Source organism: Fistularia commersonii, chromosome 13 (genome assembly GCF_037954325.1).
Source record: "Fistularia commersonii isolate RoL2024-O1a breed Wild chromosome 13, RoL_Fcom_v1.0, whole genome shotgun sequence".
Taxonomy (NCBI): domain Eukaryota; kingdom Metazoa; phylum Chordata; class Actinopteri; order Syngnathiformes; family Fistulariidae; genus Fistularia; species Fistularia commersonii.
The window spans coordinates 4,494,688-4,512,465 of record NC_141296.1 but is presented as its reverse complement, the minus strand read 5'-3'; the positions used below and the strand labels follow the sequence as shown (position 1 = coordinate 4,512,465).

Here is a 17,778-nt window from a genome sequence, read left to right as displayed (position 1 = left end):
TGAATTTACCGGTTTATGATTTAATTCATCATCGCTCAATCCACCGCAGCTGAGAGCAACCGTCGCTTCCTCGGCTCTGATTGGTCAACGCTTCTACATAAACCTCTTTTCAAACCGCGTCTTAATGGTTGGTTGTCAACATGATAACTGCTTACTTCTTGTCAGGGTGAGTCCATATATTTATATATTTTTTTTTTTACTTTCAGTTGTTTTTAGTGGTTTGTCAGAAACATTTGTAGCTTCTTTTTTTTTTTTTCTCTCAATTCAAGGGCTCTCCTTTGCGCTCTGCTGATCATGGATATCTGCTGTCTACCTGTTCAGCAAGGTGGGATCATCTTACAACACAAAAAATTGTAATTTTTGCTTTAAATGTCACCTTTTTTTTTTTTTTTGTCTGGTTTAGACTCCAGTCCCTCAATGGTTGGCAGTTACAGGAGCGCTCCTCCTGAGTATAATTCTTACTGGGAAACCCCCTCTGGCCAGTTTGAGCATTCAGGTTGTTTCCGCTTGGCATGTTTTACTAATAAACCTGTTTTTTTTTATTTAAACACTAAATCAATCTCTTTAGATATCAGTTGGGCACTTCCGAGTGTGTCCTATGAGGAAATGGAAACCGACTATGTTGATCCGCCTCCCGCTGGACCAGCGTACGAAGCGGGCGAGCTGGCCCGTTTTGAGGAACGCTTTGAAAAAGGACGCGCTCAGGCGGCGACCGAGGAGAGAGGATATCTAAATACACTCACGCCAGCGGGTACCGGACACGGATTCGTGGCTCTACCTCAGCCCGAGGACAGCGGGAGTGGACACCGGGGCGTTTATCCTTACGTCGACAACGTGCTTGTTCGTGGCAAGTTGCCTTATGGCACGTTGACGGATTTCAGTAGCGTTTACAGGGAGGGAAGTGAACACTGGCATGATTCTCGCTTCCCGAAAGGCTCGGCTCCTATTGACTCTGCTGAAACATTTGACTATGCGACTCCTTGGCACGTCAAGCCAGGAGATCTGTGGGAGGCCCGGAGATGACTTTTCTAACAATCTGGTTCACAATGAGCTTGTATAGCTTACAGTTATTACCGTAACTGTGAATATCTAAATAAAATAGTGGCTCTGGCGTCAGACTTTGGAATAGGAGACTTTATTAAAGTAAATCAACCGATGACATGCTGGATGTCAAGGTTGGTCTTGCACGATGAGTGAGGGTGGAGGACTCTGAATTCTAATATCACTGAAAGCAATGTTAACCTTGAACAAACTGGTCATGCAGTGACTCATAAATAATTCTACAGTCTACTATGAATACATAAATATGTATTTATGTAGACAACTGCTGCATATTGATCATTTGAAGGAGCTTTCTGAGTCAAGAGACTAGCCGCAGTTCCCAGCGCTTCCACAAAGCTTAGTGGGGGTTGTTTTTTTTCCGGGGGTAGAGCAAGTAAAGGATAAATTAACTGTACTTAAAACTTTGCACAGGAAATATTCAGCACAAACTGTTTTTCTCCAACATTTGGGCAGCTGAAATGGGAGCGATAGGGTCCACCCTGGAATTGTTTGACCAACGGTGTCTCTTCAAATAAAGAACTTAATCTCTGATAATCTAATGGGTTTGTATGATATTTGAGACTGAATGTGGTATGTTTTAAATCTGCCTTATGTCTTAGATATCAAACTTCCGTGACTAAAATGACCCCTCAGAAACTTTCGATATGCGATCGACTTTTTGATGAAATCACAGCAGCATGCGGTTGAGAATTACTACAAAAATGTAATTTTGTTGTGTGTGTGCAAAGTTGCAATAGTTTAGAGTGAATTCTCTGGATTAAATGCAAGTGAATAGACAAACACAGTTGAGATCCAGCTTCAGTGGTTTTCTTTAAGTTGTTTTCTTGCCGGTAGGGACAGAAATGTCTGTTTCTATCCATCATTCTTGACAATTTTTTTTATTTTTTTCTTGCACTGAATCCTTAACATTTCATGCCTTCTCAAAATAGTCCTACTGTTCCCATCACAAATACTTTTAAGCCCTTGTGAGCCTGATACAAAAAACATTTTCTCAATTCCACCGCTCAAAAGAACCCTCACAGGTTTATAATCAAAAATGTTTTCAGTATTTTTTTTTCTTTTAAGTCTGTCTTTTTCCAGCCAGTAAAGTACATCAGTTATGGTCTTATGGGCCCAGATATCTGATGGAGAGGGACACACACACACACACACACACACACGAAGGTAGTGATATATTTATAGCTCCCAAGACAAGGGGAGGGGTTTGTAGGAGAAGATAGTGACAGATATAGCGGGACCATCCACTTTGTGTTGACTGAGCGGATAAACCGTTCAGCTCTGATGGAAGTTAAGATGAATCGTGAATCTATAGCTTACTTGCTTTGCACCGTAGCAAGTCATAGTTTTTGAACCGCGGTACCCTGGAGAGATGGAAGAAGATGAGAGCAAAATGTAGAAAAGAAGGCATATGTTGCAGTTGCAACACATCAGAATGTAATCTCATTTTATACAATTTCTAATGATTTTCTATATGAGTTAATGAAGGCTAAAAAGATCGGTAGTTATAGCATATTTTGACTGTGCTGGTTGACAAGTGCCATTCAAAAAGTGAATTTTACCTGCAAAGTATAGATGTTATTTTACCCGACACGATTACTAATGATGTTTAGAAAGAAACATGAGTTAAATATTACAGAATGAATTGTGAACATGTCAAACTGGTGAGATACAGAATCCAACAGCGGTTAACTATAAATAAAAATACAAATAAACCAGTAAACACTTGTAGCGTTGCTAGTTAACTTCTTAAACAGCAAGATCACTTTACCATTGTGCTGATTGACATGAAGGTAGCTGAAATACGATTTCAAGAATACCGAATAAATGTCTGGAGGGCTTTCCACACAAATGTTTATCTCCTCCACCGCTACAACCATGTGTGTTTATTATTGCATGTGTGTGTGTGTGTGTGTGTGTACCGCCGCGGTTTCCACAGCAGATGCAGCTGTCCGGAGTGTTGGATCGTGCCGATGTCACTGCGACTATTTTGAGGCTTAGTGTTGTCGGAAAGGTCAGATAAAGATGCACAGGCATCTACACAAAGCAACGGAGGAGGGGTGTGTGTGTGTACGAGAGGCCGAGTTTGGGCACACACACATTTAAACGTGCGTTGCAGATGCTGCACAGCTTTCAGGACAAGCAGAGGAAAGAATTCACTCGGTGATAGAGGATTTAACATTTTGGACTTAATGAACAAATGAAAGCGTTATAAAAGGGGCAGTTATTTGAAAGAACTGGGATAAAGTTGAGAGACGGACAGAACGGCGTTGTTTAAACTTTGAAATTTGCAAATTATCAGACGTAAATCAACATCATGGATGGAGAAACACCCAAGCAAGAGACGTCTGAATCTTCAGAGGCAAATCACACTGACATGGGCAACGTCAAGCAGGTGTGTGTGTGTGTGTGTGTGTTTTGTATGTCAACAATAAATTGTGGATGCAAGTTTCAATACTTGCAATTATTTTTCTAAAATGAAATAATGTGAAATATTGTGTCAAGAACTGAAGCCAATAATGTTTCATGTTACTCATTTGGTTTACAGTTGTATTGTGAATATACACAAGAACGCACTATAGTAAACTCAAAATATTTTAATGTCACGTATATGATTTTAAACTATATTTTTAAATCAGGTTTGATTTTTATTTTTTCTTCTTCCTCAACTGAGTAGGCTATAGAAGCTTTCGACTAGATCTAAATTAGTGTTGTGCGCAGGTCTCAGATGACATCGCGCTGTTTGGTTGAGAACCAGAATGTCCCGAGAGTGATGTCTGGTCCCTTATTTTAGCTCATTTTACATAATACTGCGAAAAAAAAGACCATTAAATAACATTAAAAAAAACTGAAAAACACTTTACAACTAAATAAACAACTAAATCAAACCTGTTCTTTCCAAAGACATAAAGTTGAATTATCCCTGTTGACCTGTGAGACCTTCGAAAACACTGGACTTGCCCCAAAATGCTACAATTCCTTTTTTTTTTTGCAATACATACTAATAAACACAATAGCAATGAATAACTGAGTCATGTGTAAAGCTGTCATGGGGGTTATTTCCTGTGTGACATGTGATTGTGTGGGTTAAATGAAATCCTTTTTTTCATTTACGTTAAATGGGTCTAATGCTGAATAAGCATCATATGTCTTTCTTTGAAAACAAAATTAGATGAACTGAGGCCGCGAAAAAACCGACATCAGAAAAAGTTACTGTGGAGAACAAGTTGAGATAGATTAGATTCGATGAAATTCAACTTTATTGTCATTACACATGTACATGTACAGAGAAATGCAGTTAAGCACTGAACCACAAATACAGCAAGTGCAGATATGAAAAAAATAAATTTACAGTATGCACGTGGAATATTATATCAATAATTTATAACAATAATTTACTATTATAGGCAGGAATTATGGACATCATTTACAGATATGCAACTAAATATATATTACAATAAAAATGTGGAGATGATAAGTTATGTCATATGAAATGACGGTTGAAATGGACATTAAATAGTGCAAAAATTGATATGGACAGTAGCTATCCAGGGTTACTAAACTAGTGGAGTATTGTGTGGTAGCTTGCATGTATAAAAACCCAAAAAACAAATGATGTATGATGAAATGTAGGGAATAAAAATTTCAACACAAGGCCTGCATTAGGTGTCTCTAAACCTCTTCATTAGACATAGCTTTTCTCTCCAGATAGGGATGTTCGGTTGCCATGGAGATGGCTTATTTGTTATCGCGTTACCACGGACAACATGAAGATTTGATTAACTTAGAGTAATCAGCAAATTGAAAAAGACAACAACAACAACAACAACAAAAGAAGACACATGACATCATGTCTATCCAAAGGTGCACTTATGAATAAATGTGCTTTGCTCTCGGTTTCATGAAAGCAAATTTTTGCACTATTTTGCATCGCAGCCTGACATTATTAAATGGATACAAAAATTCAAAATAATAACATTTTCTGTTGCTTGTTCAGCAGGCGATTCAGCCAGAGCTAGAGGGAAGTACAGACAAAGGGAGAGGGACTCCCGAGGAGAAAGCGGTGGAGGAAGTAGAGAGGAAGGAGGAGGAGGAGGCCGGTGCAGGAGACACCGACATCCCTGAGGCGACAGGAGCAAACCAAGACGAAGCCGAAGAATCTCGTCATGCCGACAGGAGGGATTCGGGACCGACCGAGGGAGAGAGGGAGGAGGGTATCTCGGTGGAAACTGGGGAAGGCGGGGATGAAATGAAGGGGGAAGTTGAAGAAAAAGTTGAAAGCGGGAAGGATGGAGATGAAATAAAGGGGGAGGTTGAAGAGAAAGCGAAGATAGAAACTGCGGCAAAGGCGAATGAAGGGAAGAAAAGCGAGCAAAAGAAAGAAAAGGGGACGGAGAAGAAAACTCAAGTAAAAGAAAAAGCAACAGCGGACAGAGAAAAGCCGAAGGAAGCGGAAAAGCAAGCGAAGACAAAAAGAAAGGCAGCGCCTCCGTCGGCGGCGATGTCTCGTCCGAGACCTTCCGCTCGCTCGATTCGAGCGTCTGCTAAAAATGACATCATTGCAAAGTTCCAACAAGGTGCACCAGAGTGAGTCGGTTTGCAGTCGTGGAGCCGGACTGAGATACAGGGAAGCTAATAGAATTGCATAAAATCACAAATGCGCTGGTATTAGCGATGTCAAATTGGAGCCAAATATCAATTTAACATTAATATTTAGGTCAAGGCAGGTAGAGCCTTTCTATTCAATTTGAATAGAAAAATATCACTTGAATACCCTTGAGGCGCCTTAAGCTAGATTACTTTTTGACATTGACACATTAATGTCAATTTGGAATTTTTATACATTTTCGGGTACTTTTGACGTGTCTGTTTTGCTGACAGCGCTTGAGATTTTAAGTTTACAAAATGTATGAGCTAATTTGTCAGTGCAAATTTCCAACTGAAAAGTCTGGTGTCAGATGGGTAGGCTATATGTTATACAAAGTGGTAAATATTCCTCTGAAAAAAAAAAAAAAAAAATGAATGTCCTGTGTTGTTTTAGGACGCCAATACCACGCAACTTCAAAATACATAAGTCGGCTTCGGCTGCGGCCGCCGGGGCTTCAATCAAACAGAAAATGCTTCAGTGGTGCCGCAGTAAGACGCGCAAATACGAGGTAAGATCGCAAAACAGCACTAAGGGCTCTGATAAAACCTTATTTGATCTTCAGGATCTTCAGGCTTCGGTTGGTCTCTGGAAATGACCTCCCTTTTACTTTTCAGGGCGTCAACATAGAGAATTTTTCATCATCCTGGAGTGACGGGTTGGCGTTCTGCGCACTGATTCATCGCTTCTTTCCCGATGCTTTCGACTACGACTCACTGGATAAAAAGGACAAGAAGAAAAACTTCACTCTGGCCTTTCAGAATGCAGAGTAAGGACCGGAAATATTCAACATTATTGACAGGCTGCCATAAAATGTAAACACGTTTCCCAACTGTGTCCCCAACCCCGATCCAGATCCCTCGCCGACTGTTGCCCTCTGCTGGAAGTGGACGATATGCTCATGATGGGCGACCACCCGGACCCGATGTGCGTGTTCACTTACGTCCAATCCCTCTGCCACAGCCTCTCCAAAATCGAGAAAGAGAGGAGGGAGAAAGAAACACCGGACAAAGCTGAAGGGGACAATGAAAGCGAGGAGAAAGCGAAGGAGGCCGACGAGGAACCTTCGCCTTGCAAGGATGACGTGGGAGGGACCAACCAGGAGGAGAAACAAGGACAGGAACGAGGGGACAAAGGAGGAAGTGGGGGGGAGGAGGAGATACAGAAAAGCTGCCGGGGGGAAGAAGACAAAGGAATACCAGTTGAGGAAAAATCTTTGGAAGGGTTGGACAGTTAACAACAACAACAAAAAAAAAAACTACAATATTTCTTCATTGTCTTAGTCGAATGTTGTTTTGAGAGAATTAATAGAGTAAAGATGTTCCCACTCAAATTCAGTTATTCACATTTAACAGTGAGCTATATTATGTTTAAAAACACACCATTATGCTTCATTTCATATGCTTCTTTGTTACTGCACAATAACTGATTTGTGCACATATCTGTTAAGTTTATAATCTTCCTAGAAAATAAAGCTGTCTTTTACTTAACGCCTGGAGGTGAATCGAGATGCGAGTCAATGACGGTAACAATGGCTCAAACAGCACGTTATTATAAATAGCTTATTAATGAGAGTTATTCTGCTTATGACTGTAAGATTGAATATCAGAATCAGAACTTTATTTGTACCAGAGGGGCAATTAAAAGGCACAAGGGGTAGCATAGCAACCTAAAAAATGCAGATAACCTACACCTATAATTATAAAAGATAAAAATAAATATATAGAATAACGGTAAAATAAAAAATGACATCATAATAAAGTGTAAATAAATGAAAAATGACTTGAGGTAGCTCCGACATCTGTAAATTAACTGTACATTCGTACAAGTGGGTTTATAATCCACAGCAAATGGTGAAAAAAAACCTGTACATTTGTTCGATGTGTGGTCGGGTTTTGTAGATGTGATTTTTGACCAATTTCCCTTTCACAGAATATGATCTTATTGTCACTTATGTTGTACAAGTTTCAGATGCCATCGTTAGATTAGGTACCATTGACAGAAAAACAATATTTGGCAGGCTCATTTTTTTAAGGCCATATGTGGAACTAACTGTTGAACGATCTCAGGCAAAACTGTTCTCAGTTCTACTACCTCAGTGGTGGAACAAACTTCCGGAAGCAACAAGACTAGCATCATCTATCTCAACCTTCAAGAAACAGGTAAAAACTTTTCTCTTTCAGGACTTTTTACTGCGCTGATGCCCCAGATCAGGTTAGGCACCAAGTTAGGCTATGCAGTGTGTGTGTGTGTGCACGTTTGCGTATGTCTTTGTCAAAAAAAAACAAAAACAAAAACAAAAAAAAAACCCAAGCTTACTGGTCTGTATATTTCCTGTGCATCTTGTATTTGCAAGTGTTATTTGCAGTCCCTATGTCCTCTATTGTAAGTCGCTTTGGATAAAAGCGTCTGCCAAATGTAATGTAATGTAATGTAATGTAAATGCAGAATTTAGGAGATATAAAAAAAGAAGATGTATTATTGGAAGAGAGGTGAGGCTCTATTTTTCTTCTTGACAGCATTGTATTTTCAGCGCACAGTCATGCAGAAAAAGGCATCTTTTTTACTCTTTAGGAGTGATACAAACAAAAATAGAAGAGAATGACCTCGTAATAGTCCCACAATTGGAACATTTCAATTCAAACAGCAGGAAGCGGACAGTGCAGTCTTCTTTTCCTTTTGACTTTTCCCTTCAGGGGTCAATCAACCTTTCTCTCCTTCCCTTTCATTCTGGCCGTTAGTCTTCTATCTCTTCGTGCCACTGACACTTTTCTCCACCCTTTCCAACCTGCTTGAACCTGTTTCTTTTCCTCTTTTCCACACTCTCTATTGCTCTGGACTGTTAATCCTACAGTTAAATAAAGTTAAGTTGAAACAGTACCATACAAAAATATCAAAACATTTAAAAAATAACCCAGCAGCACGGTGGCACAGTTATTAGCACTTCAGCCTTCGGTGCGCCTTTTTTGTACTTCTGTTTGCATATTCTCCCTGTATCTGCGTGACTTTCCTCTGGTTCTCCGGTTTCCTCCCATACGTGCAACAGGTTTACTGGAAAAATTGAGAAAATGAGTGAATGGTTGCTGGGATAGATTCCAGTATCCCCTGCAACCCTGAGTGCAGGATAAGCAGCAGAAGATGGATGGATGGATGGACGGATGGATGGATGGATGGATGGATGGAAAAAAATGGGAAATTTGCCCTAGTGAGTGTGAATGGTTGTTTGTCTCTAAGTGTGGCCCTGCTATTGACCGGCACCCCTTTCTGGTGTCTCTCGGGATGAAGTCTCCATCGTTTTACCCGTCACCCAGGTGTTTTCCTGACTAAAACGCTACAATATATAGAGAAATGCCCAATAAGAATGCAAAGTGAGTGAATGCAGATGCATAAACTTTATGTTTCTTGGTTCTGTTCCCTACCCAAGGGTACCTTGGCAGTGCTCTGACTAACATCTCTCCATCTCTGTCTCCAGGACGGAGCCACTGCCGCCCTGATATTACAGTATTGGACCCAAAGGGGATGTCATGGTTATTACTTTTTGCTCTTCTTCTTCTTCTCCTTTCAGCTTTTCCCTTCAGGCGTCGCTACGGCGAATTAACCTCCATTAAACCCTATCTTCTGTATCCCCCTCTCTCACACCAACTACCTTCATATCTTCTCTCACTACGCCCATAAATCTTCTCTTTAGTCTTCCTCTAGACCTCCTGCCTGGCAGCTCCAATTCCAGCATCCGTCTACCAATATATTCACTATATTCACTACATATTCACTCTCTACAACGTCTAACACGGGGATGGGTAAGATACGGCCCACGGGCAATATACGGCCAATTGGTCTTTTTAATCCGGTCCGCTAAAGATTGGTACAGAATTCATACTTGATGTGAATGTCTGAATGACTGGATCAATGAATGTGGGAGCTCAAACAGGAGATTATTTCATTTTGGAGCTACTTGAGAATTTTCCTGAGCTGAATGACACAGATTGGCTTTGTGATTTAGCTTTTACTGTGGAGATACTGACACACATGAATGAGCTGGATGTGAAGCTACAAGGGAGAAACCGGTTTGTGCATGAAATCCAATCAAACGTTAGAGCCTTCAAAACCAAGCTGGTTTTATTTTCAAAGCAAATGTCAGACAAATGTCAGACGAGTCTGATGTGTACTGTAAACAAATGTGCTTTTTTTTTTTATACGTATTATATCTTGTGGCGACCCAGCCCGTCTGTCAAATTTTAAAAGTCAATGGGTCTTGTTTCTGATAGACTCAATTCCTCTGATAGACTGATTCCCGATCCTATCCATCCTGGTCGTCCCAAAGAGAACCTCAGCATCTTCATCTCTGCGACATCCAGCTCTGCATCCTGTCTTTTCGTCATTGTAACTGTTTCTACGTGTCAAATCACCAAGAGAATGAAATACACACACAACCAAACCAATTTCATCAATTGATGATAAATAACGAGTCACACGTGCATATTGTAGCGGAAAAAAAACGAAACAAAAACAAGTCAATATGCCTTTTCTCTGATAGCATTCTGTGTGATTTTGGGGGGTTTCTGTGAATTTTGTGGGTGTGGATCGGGGTGCAATGAATGTTTTAGTCAGAGAAACACCTGGGTGACGGTAAAACGCCTGTTTTGTGAGCAACAGCTGTTGATGGCTGTTGATGCAGAGGTTTGTGTCTCATAGACACCTACACAAGCCTGCAATACAACTAACTGTTACCGCTCAAGTACAGGTAAAAAAAAAACATAACCCCAACATAAACCCCGACATTCGTAATCGCTACATCTTTTCTGCTATGTTGACGATGACCCCTGGGTGCAGGGTGGATGACGAAAAAAAATATCCAAAAAAAAGTCAATGTGCCTTTTCTTTGATAGCATACTCTGTGATTTTGGGGGTTGGTTGGAATTTTGTGGGTGTGGATCGGGGCGCAACGAGCGTTTTAGTCAGGGAAACACCTGGGTGACGGTAAAACGTCTGTTTTGAGAGCAACAACTGTTGATGGCTGTTGATGCAGAGGTTTGTGTCTAATACACAGCCACACAAGCCTGCAATACAAATACCTGCAATACAATACGGTACACGCTCAGGTCCAGGTATAAAAAAAAACAGAATTCATTGCACCCCAAAGCACACTCACAAAAGCGTCAACATAAACCCAAACATTCGTAGCTCGCTACATCTTTTCTGCTATGTTGACGATGACCCCTGGGTGCAGGGTGGCTGACGAAAAGAAAAAAAAAAAAAAGCAAAAGTGTGCCTTAATAAATATAATAATAAGACTTTGCATTGCATAATCACCCAGAAAGAGTTGTCTTCATATTTCCCCTGGTCATAAACAGCAGTCAAACCTGGAAAACTGTAACAACTCGCCTGCATATTCGGAGAATTACGGTAAGGAGCCTCACGCGACCGGAAAAGCCATTGTGTTGCTCTTTCGGTCGGCTAACCGATCCGACCCACTCGGCGACCGTGTGGCGCTTCTTTTCCGGCACAAGAAACTGCGAAAGCGAGGAAAAAACATGTCAACCGGCGTGCCGGCGGGCAGTATGAATCTGGAGTCGCAGCTTTTGTCTATAATGGACGTGCTGGTGAAAGCGGCCGTGTTGGAAATCAGTCAACTGTTTTCGGAGAGCTCGGCTTCTCTCCGCCTGCATCTCACCCAGAGCCTGAAGGAAAACGAAACTCTGAGGATGAGGATGAAGGTGATGCGGAGCGAGTTGTTTTCCCTGCGCCTACAGACCAGGGCGAACCGGCCGGCGAGTCGCTTCACTCCGACCAGAGCAAATGTGCCCAAACCACGGGCGAAATCTCAAGGTAACGTTTGACTCTTGTTCCGTAAAGTATTTGTAGAAACAAGCGACGCCCTCTTTCTGCGGGTCAACGAACAGCTGAGCATTCACTCACTCGCTAACGGATCGTTCACTCCGGCTCGTTTGTGGAACCGGTCACAGGAACTTAACATAAATCAATCCCACACGACGCTGTGGGACGTGTAACAACACAGCTAGTGCAGCGATATACTTGTAATATAGTTTTACAAACAAACGCAGGTAAAAAAGTAGTCGCTCAACAGTGAGAGTTTGTTTAGTCTCGTAATTGAACTTAGCTAGCTTGGATAAATGAACGAATGACTCATGAGTCAGTAAAACGACTCGCGTTTTGAACGATTCGTTTACGAAACGCACACGTTTTAATTGCACTGTTTTGGTTCGTTGGTTTCAACCCCGCCCCCTGTTTTTTGTGTTTTGTCAGGTCTTGTAAATATTTAGACATAGATTCAGACATAGATCACATTTTCTGCTGGTACTTTATCACATTTTTTCTTGGATGTGGTACCAAACAAGTCAAACGTTTTGTTTCCGTTTTCTTTTCAAACAAGGATAATAGCATTTCAAAAATTAAATCAAATTATATATCACTTTGGACGCAAACATAGACAGGGAGATTTTATGCATTCAGTTAAGATTAGAGCAATTCCATTTACGGTTTTGTTATAATCTTCCAGAGGTTTGTGTCTGGAAGTGTGTGAGGTTTGTGTGGAAAGCAATACCAGCAGACAAAAGCAGATCATATAATGATTATAATTCAAAGTCAAATGCATTAGCAGAAATACCTTTTCATATCCTAAATGTGGCCGCATATTTTGACTCTTAATTAAAATGAATAATAAGTAATCCAAACTGCATTTTCATTTTCGTCTTCCAGATTGCTCATTCTGTAACTTAATTCAAATTTAAAAACAAAGGACATTTATTAAGATTTAATATGCAAAACTTACCCCTGAAAAATTATCCAATTTAAATTCCACATGAAAAGCAAAGAGTGTTTAAGAATCAATTTTCAAAACATACCCCTGCAAATTGACAAATTTGACTAAGAAATGTCAAATTTGAAAATGAATATGCATTAGCAGAAATGCCTTTTCATCTTCAGAATACGATCGCATATTTTGACACGTAAGTAAAGTGAATAATAGATCATCCAAATTGCATCTTTTATTTCCTTTTTTAGGTGGCACAGTTAATGTCAAAATTAAAAAGAAAACAAAAGAACGCTGCTCTCTCACTTTTATGCCCCGCCCCGCAAAAGAGTGACCAAAAATCAAAATGGATTAGAATACAACATACACTGAGCTCTTTACCTGCCAGCTGATGACTGATACATGTTAGCATGGCGCTCCCTATCGCTATCGTGCAAATCTTACAATTACGGGACCAGATATAATTGCAGACGTTTTCTGAATTGGATGCCCGTGACAGGCTTGAGCAGATTATAGAGAGCTTACTGAATACTCTGCTCTAACAGATACTGTTATCAATGATGTTGTCTTAGCTAACCTCTTCTCAGTATCAAACAGCTCTGCTATGTCCTTCACTTTGAAGATATGCAACAAATACGTTTTGATCAAATCGAAAGGGATGCCGATAGCCGGGCGTCCCCCCTCTAGACATCACTGCATCGAATTGTTGAAAGACACTGAAGTCACTCTCCTGCAGCACTTAGGGTTGCTAATCTTTTTTAATTTTTGGTCCCTTTTTTTGCAGGATGGGACATAAAAGTAAGAAAGCCGGGTCCTTTTTTTCCCTTTTTAACTGTGCTATAAAATGTCTGACCTAAAGAAGAAAATAAAAATACAGTTTGGATGATGTATTATTCATTTAATTTATGAGTCAAATATACAGCCATAGCCTGAAAATGAAGAGGCATTTATGCTCTTCTTTTCCTTTTGCCTACTCCCTTCAGGGGTCGCCACAGAGAATCAGCCTTGTCCATTTAACCTTGTTCTCTGTGTATCCTCTTCTCATATCAACTAGCTTCATGTCCTCTTTCACGAAAGCTATAAATGTTCTCTTTGGTCTTCCTCCAGACTTCCTGGCTGGGCGCTTAAACACAAGTGTCCTTCTACCAAAACATTCATTATCCCTCTTCTGTACATGATCAAACCATATCAGTCAGGCTTCTCTGACCCGATCTTCAAAACAAGACATTTCTGCTATTGCATGTTCATTTCCGATTGAAATTGGTCCACAGTTGCTGGGGTGTGTTTTGAAAATTAAATCTTAAAACACCCTTTGCTTTGTCTTCTGGAATAAGTATTCTGGAAGAAGAAAATGCCATTTGGAATACTTATTATTCTTTTTATTCATGAGTCAAAATATTCAGTCACATTCTGAAAATGAAAAAGCATTTCTGCTAATGCATTTCAATTCTTGCATTTGACATTTCTAAATTTAATGTGATAACATTTTGCCGGTGTATGTTATGAAAATTAAATCTTAATAAATAGCCTTTGCTTTTTCATTTGGATTAACTGACAGAATGAACAGTCTGGAAGAAGAGAGTGAAAATGTAGTTTGAAGTACTTATTATTCACAATATTTATTAGTCAAAATATACAGACACATTCTGAAAATGAAAAAGCCTGTCTGCTAATGCATCTGCCTTTGAATTCTGATCATTATATTTCTCCATGGAGAGAGGCTCTGAGTGTTTTTATGTTGTAGATTTTTATTCATTAGTCAGTCACATTTAAACTGCTGTAATTTAGTAGTTTCAGAATACACTACACAAGATGGGAAAATATACATTTGCAAAAGCGACCCCTGGATACTGACACATTTCGTCAATATACACTGCTCAAAAAAATAAAGGGAACACTTAAAAAACACATCCTAGATCTAAATGAATGAAATACTCTTATGAAATACTTTGCTCTTTACACAGTTGAATGTGCTGACAACAAAATCACACAAAAATGATCAATGGAAATCAATTGTATCAACCATGGAGGTCTGGATTAGGAATCACACTCAAAATTAAAGTGTAAAAACAAACTCCAGGCTGATCCAACTTTGATGTAATGTCCTTAAAACAAGTCAAAATGAATCTGTGTTGCTTCCTGAGTGGACACTATGAATTCACAGAAGTGTGATTGACTTGGAGTTACATTGTGTTGTTCAAGTGTTCCCTTTATTTTTTTGAGCAGTATATTTACACACACACAAACATGTGTTCTGTGGTTAGGAGTTACACTTCCCAAATTTTTCTCAAAGCTTGTATCGATTGTATTTATCTGAATATGTAGTTCTTGCGGCTGCCAGACCACTGGATGATGTGCAAACCCTACATTTGCAAAGCCACTTCAAAATCTTAATAGTAAAGTGTTTCTGCAGAATGCTGCCCTTCATTTTTTTTAGCTGTGTTGTCTGTATTTCTAAGCCTACTCTGGTGTTGTGGATGATAATAGTGCATCACGGTTCCTTGCTATAAATCTCAATTTTTTGCTGTCCTGTATAGTCGTCATTCCAAAAAGTGGCAGAGAAACTGCTTCCATTAATCGACAATCACAGACCAGATCAACCCCTCCTGCTGCTGAGGAGGTAAGTGCAGTGTAGTCCTTTTCATTTAGAAACCAACATAACAGTTTTTATCCTTGTTCATGTATATCTGCTACTTTGTTAGTGTGCAGAAGAAGAGAGCCCGGATGTCATCCTAATCAAAGATGAAGACGATATTGGAGTAGGATGTGGGCCAGTTGAAGGTATGTCTTGTGTTTTAATTATAGTGCGATATGTTTGCCCCGAGGATAGACAGAAGCCTATAATTTCCAAATGAATTCTTAAATACTTATAAGGGTTACTTTTGTACTCATTGTCATTTACCACGATACTAAAAAGAATTCAATTTAATGAAGACAATAAGAAAATGTGTCTGGGTATGAGTGTACACACAACGTTACACACACCTAATTATATAAGAAAATCAATCAATTTGACAAACTTAATGATTTTTACATAGCAGTGCTCAGTTCTTTCATTTAATACTAATTTTATTTTACAGATGAGAACGAATTTGGGAGTTCCAGTTCTCGAATTGGAGTATCGGTACTGGAGCCTGCTTCCTCCTGTGCGTCTGCTGATAATGAGGGGCTGAGAATTGTGAGCGTTCATGGTCGAGGAGAAGGCCCTCTGCAAGAGGAGAACGACACCCTGTTCAGTGCTACTGAACTGCAGGCTTTTAGTTCTCTGTCTCCTGACCAAACTGTCACCCATGATAATCTCCTGGGTTTCCCTTCTGCTGCCAGCGATAGACTAGCCATGAGAGGGGTGCAAGACAATAGTGTCGGTCTGGCACGAAACAGCCAGCTTGAAAGAAATCCCTCCAATCAAATTGCTGCAAAAAAAGCATTAACAGGTGCCGAGGCAGGGCATCCGAGTCACATGAACCAATTCTCTCAGCAGCCAAGCCCAGTCTTCTCTCACTCCGCAACCAAATCCCTGGACTGCAGCTTTTGTGGCGAGCACTTTCTCAGCCGTGAAGATCTGATCGTGCATCGGGCCAGTCACACAGGAGAGTCACCTGTTCTTTGTACTCTGTGTGGCAAGTCATTTGTCAACAAGACCACGCTGAGTATCCACATGCGCATCCACACCGGGGAAAAGCCTTACGCCTGCCCACAGTGTGGAAAACGCTTCACACAGAATGGCAGCCTAAAGATCCACTTGAGGACTCACTCCGGGGAGAAGCCATACACTTGTTCTCAATGCAGCGCCAGTTTCAATAACCCCAGCAACTTGCGAAGACACATGATCACACACAACACTAATGGCATGCTCTGACTAAAACTGATGAAACCATTAGAAATATTAGCAAGGAGTTTCAATATTTTTCAGCATGTGTTTTTACTGGATTTTTTTTGTTAATGATACATTTGGAGAAATGTAATCAGTGACTGTGTGTTTGTGTTCAGTGTTGTTGATCAAATATAATGCAAAACTCACAGTTAAGTTCTAAACTCACTCAACTTCTAGTTTATTTACATAGAGATATTTGGTTTAAATAGAAATGCATACAAGAAGGACCCCCATCTGGAAGTCAGCCCTAGGAAAATAAAAATGGCTGTTGAGGTTTTTTTTTTCTTGGGCATGACAAATCACATTATTGTCGCATTTTCTTCCCTGATGTAACTGAGTCGACATAACTTAGATTACACCTTGCTGAGCGTACAGCAGGTTCCCAGTGTTATTATAGAATGGACAAACAACTTAACAAAATCCAACTGACATTTCTTGTTTGTGTTGTCAGCGTCACTGATCACAAGGTACAATATTCTCGAATTATTTATTGTGTCTGTTAAAAGGGGCAAAAGAAATTTTCAGAAAAATTGGTAAAACATAAGATCTGTGTTAATAAGTCTGAAAGTAGTTCAAAAGTTTGCCTTATACCATGGCTGGCCAAGCACTACAGTATTTGTTGTTGTTGTTTTTTTTTTAAGCCATCTACCTCCATTGCTGTTATTTCTGTTCCTGATTTTGCTACTGTACATAGCAGCAGGTAAACATTGTTTTTAAGTGTGTATTTGTAGTTTGAATATTAAAAGCTGAATGGGTACAGATGTTTAAGCAGTCGATTATATTTTTGAACTCCCAGCGTCAACTTTGGCCTCTAGAGAGCAGCATTGATCCTGTTCTTATCTCATTGTTTTGTGGCCAAGATGACCCCAAATCCCACCAGTGGAAGGGGACTTGAGAGAAACCCTGTGAAATTCTTTTTATTGTTCCTCTTTCCACCAGGTCACAAGGAACTACTGTTAATAGAAATCCGCTGATTTAGCTTTGACTTCTCTAAAATCAGGTATCTTTTGACTGTCTGATTATCTATCACGATCCAAGTTGTTTTTTTTTTTTTAAATTTAAGTTGGTTAAACTCAAAGTGGCTTAAACTGACTTGCACCTCATTACAAAAAAAAAAAAATCTGACATAGCAGACGATGATCCATGTCTTAATGTGTTGCACATCAGCAAGAAAAAAAAAACGTTTTGTATGTTATGAAAATTAAATCTTAATAAATAGCCTTTGCTCTTTCATTTGGGTTAACTGACAGAATGAACAGTCTGGAAGAAGAGAATGAAAATGTAGTTTGGATTACTTATTATTCACAATATTTATTAGTTGAAATATATAGACACATTCTGAAAATGAAAAAGCCTGTGTGCTCATGCATCTGCCTTTGAATTCTGATCATAATATTTCTCCATGGAGAGAGGCTCTGAGTGTTTTTA

The 17,778-nt window shown here is 39.8% G+C and overlaps 3 protein-coding genes across 4 annotated transcripts; all 3 read left to right on the top strand.

Moving 5' to 3' along the window:
- The first annotated feature begins 204 nt into the window (after positions 1-204).
- LOC147227665 (uncharacterized) lies at positions 205-1,506 on the top strand. The gene is made up of 2 exons (XM_086158648.1): positions 205-496; positions 569-1,506. The coding sequence occupies exons 1-2, from the start codon at positions 370-372 to the stop codon at positions 1,021-1,023; spliced, it is 582 nt and encodes a 193-aa protein (XP_086014774.1). The 5' UTR covers positions 205-369; the 3' UTR covers positions 1,024-1,506.
- Positions 1,507-3,084: 1,578 nt separating this feature from the next.
- smtnl1 (smoothelin-like 1) lies at positions 3,085-7,194 on the top strand. 2 transcript variants are annotated; one of them, XM_086158505.1, is made up of 5 exons: positions 3,085-3,454; positions 5,060-5,646; positions 6,101-6,215; positions 6,322-6,473; positions 6,560-7,194. In XM_086158505.1, exons 1-5 carry the CDS (start codon positions 3,377-3,379, stop codon positions 6,939-6,941), a joined length of 1,314 nt encoding a protein of 437 aa, XP_086014631.1. In that variant the 5' UTR covers positions 3,085-3,376; the 3' UTR covers positions 6,942-7,194. The 2 variants fall into 2 exon arrangements, with proteins under 2 accessions (XP_086014631.1, XP_086014630.1); XM_086158504.1 differs by having other exon boundaries at positions 5,057-5,646.
- Positions 7,195-9,889: 2,695 nt separating this feature from the next.
- On the top strand, positions 9,890-17,107 carry LOC147227663 (uncharacterized). The gene is made up of 4 exons (XM_086157777.1): positions 9,890-11,530; positions 15,014-15,096; positions 15,179-15,257; positions 15,557-17,107. Exons 1-4 carry the CDS (start codon positions 11,236-11,238, stop codon positions 16,333-16,335), a joined length of 1,236 nt encoding a protein of 411 aa, XP_086013903.1. The 5' UTR covers positions 9,890-11,235; the 3' UTR covers positions 16,336-17,107.
- Positions 17,108-17,778: the final 671 nt, after the last annotated feature.

Coding starts and splice junctions, on each gene's coding strand:
- LOC147227665 (XM_086158648.1), top strand. CDS start 370: ATGTCACCTTTTTTTTTTTTTTTGTCTGGTTTAGACTCCAGTCCCTCA. Junction 497..568: donor TGGCCAGTTTGAGCATTCAG/GTTGTTTCCGCT, acceptor CAATCTCTTTAG/ATATCAGTTGGGCACTTCCG.
- smtnl1 (XM_086158504.1), top strand. CDS start 3,377: ATGGATGGAGAAACACCCAAGCAAGAGACGTCTGAATCTTCAGAGGCA. Junction 5,647..6,100: donor TTCCAACAAGGTGCACCAGA/GTGAGTCGGTTT, acceptor GTGTTGTTTTAG/GACGCCAATACCACGCAACT. Junction 6,216..6,321: donor GTAAGACGCGCAAATACGAG/GTAAGATCGCAA, acceptor TTTACTTTTCAG/GGCGTCAACATAGAGAATTT.
- LOC147227663 (XM_086157777.1), top strand. CDS start 11,236: ATGTCAACCGGCGTGCCGGCGGGCAGTATGAATCTGGAGTCGCAGCTT. Junction 15,097..15,178: donor CCCCTCCTGCTGCTGAGGAG/GTAAGTGCAGTG, acceptor CTACTTTGTTAG/TGTGCAGAAGAAGAGAGCCC. Junction 15,258..15,556: donor AGGATGTGGGCCAGTTGAAG/GTATGTCTTGTG, acceptor TTTATTTTACAG/ATGAGAACGAATTTGGGAGT.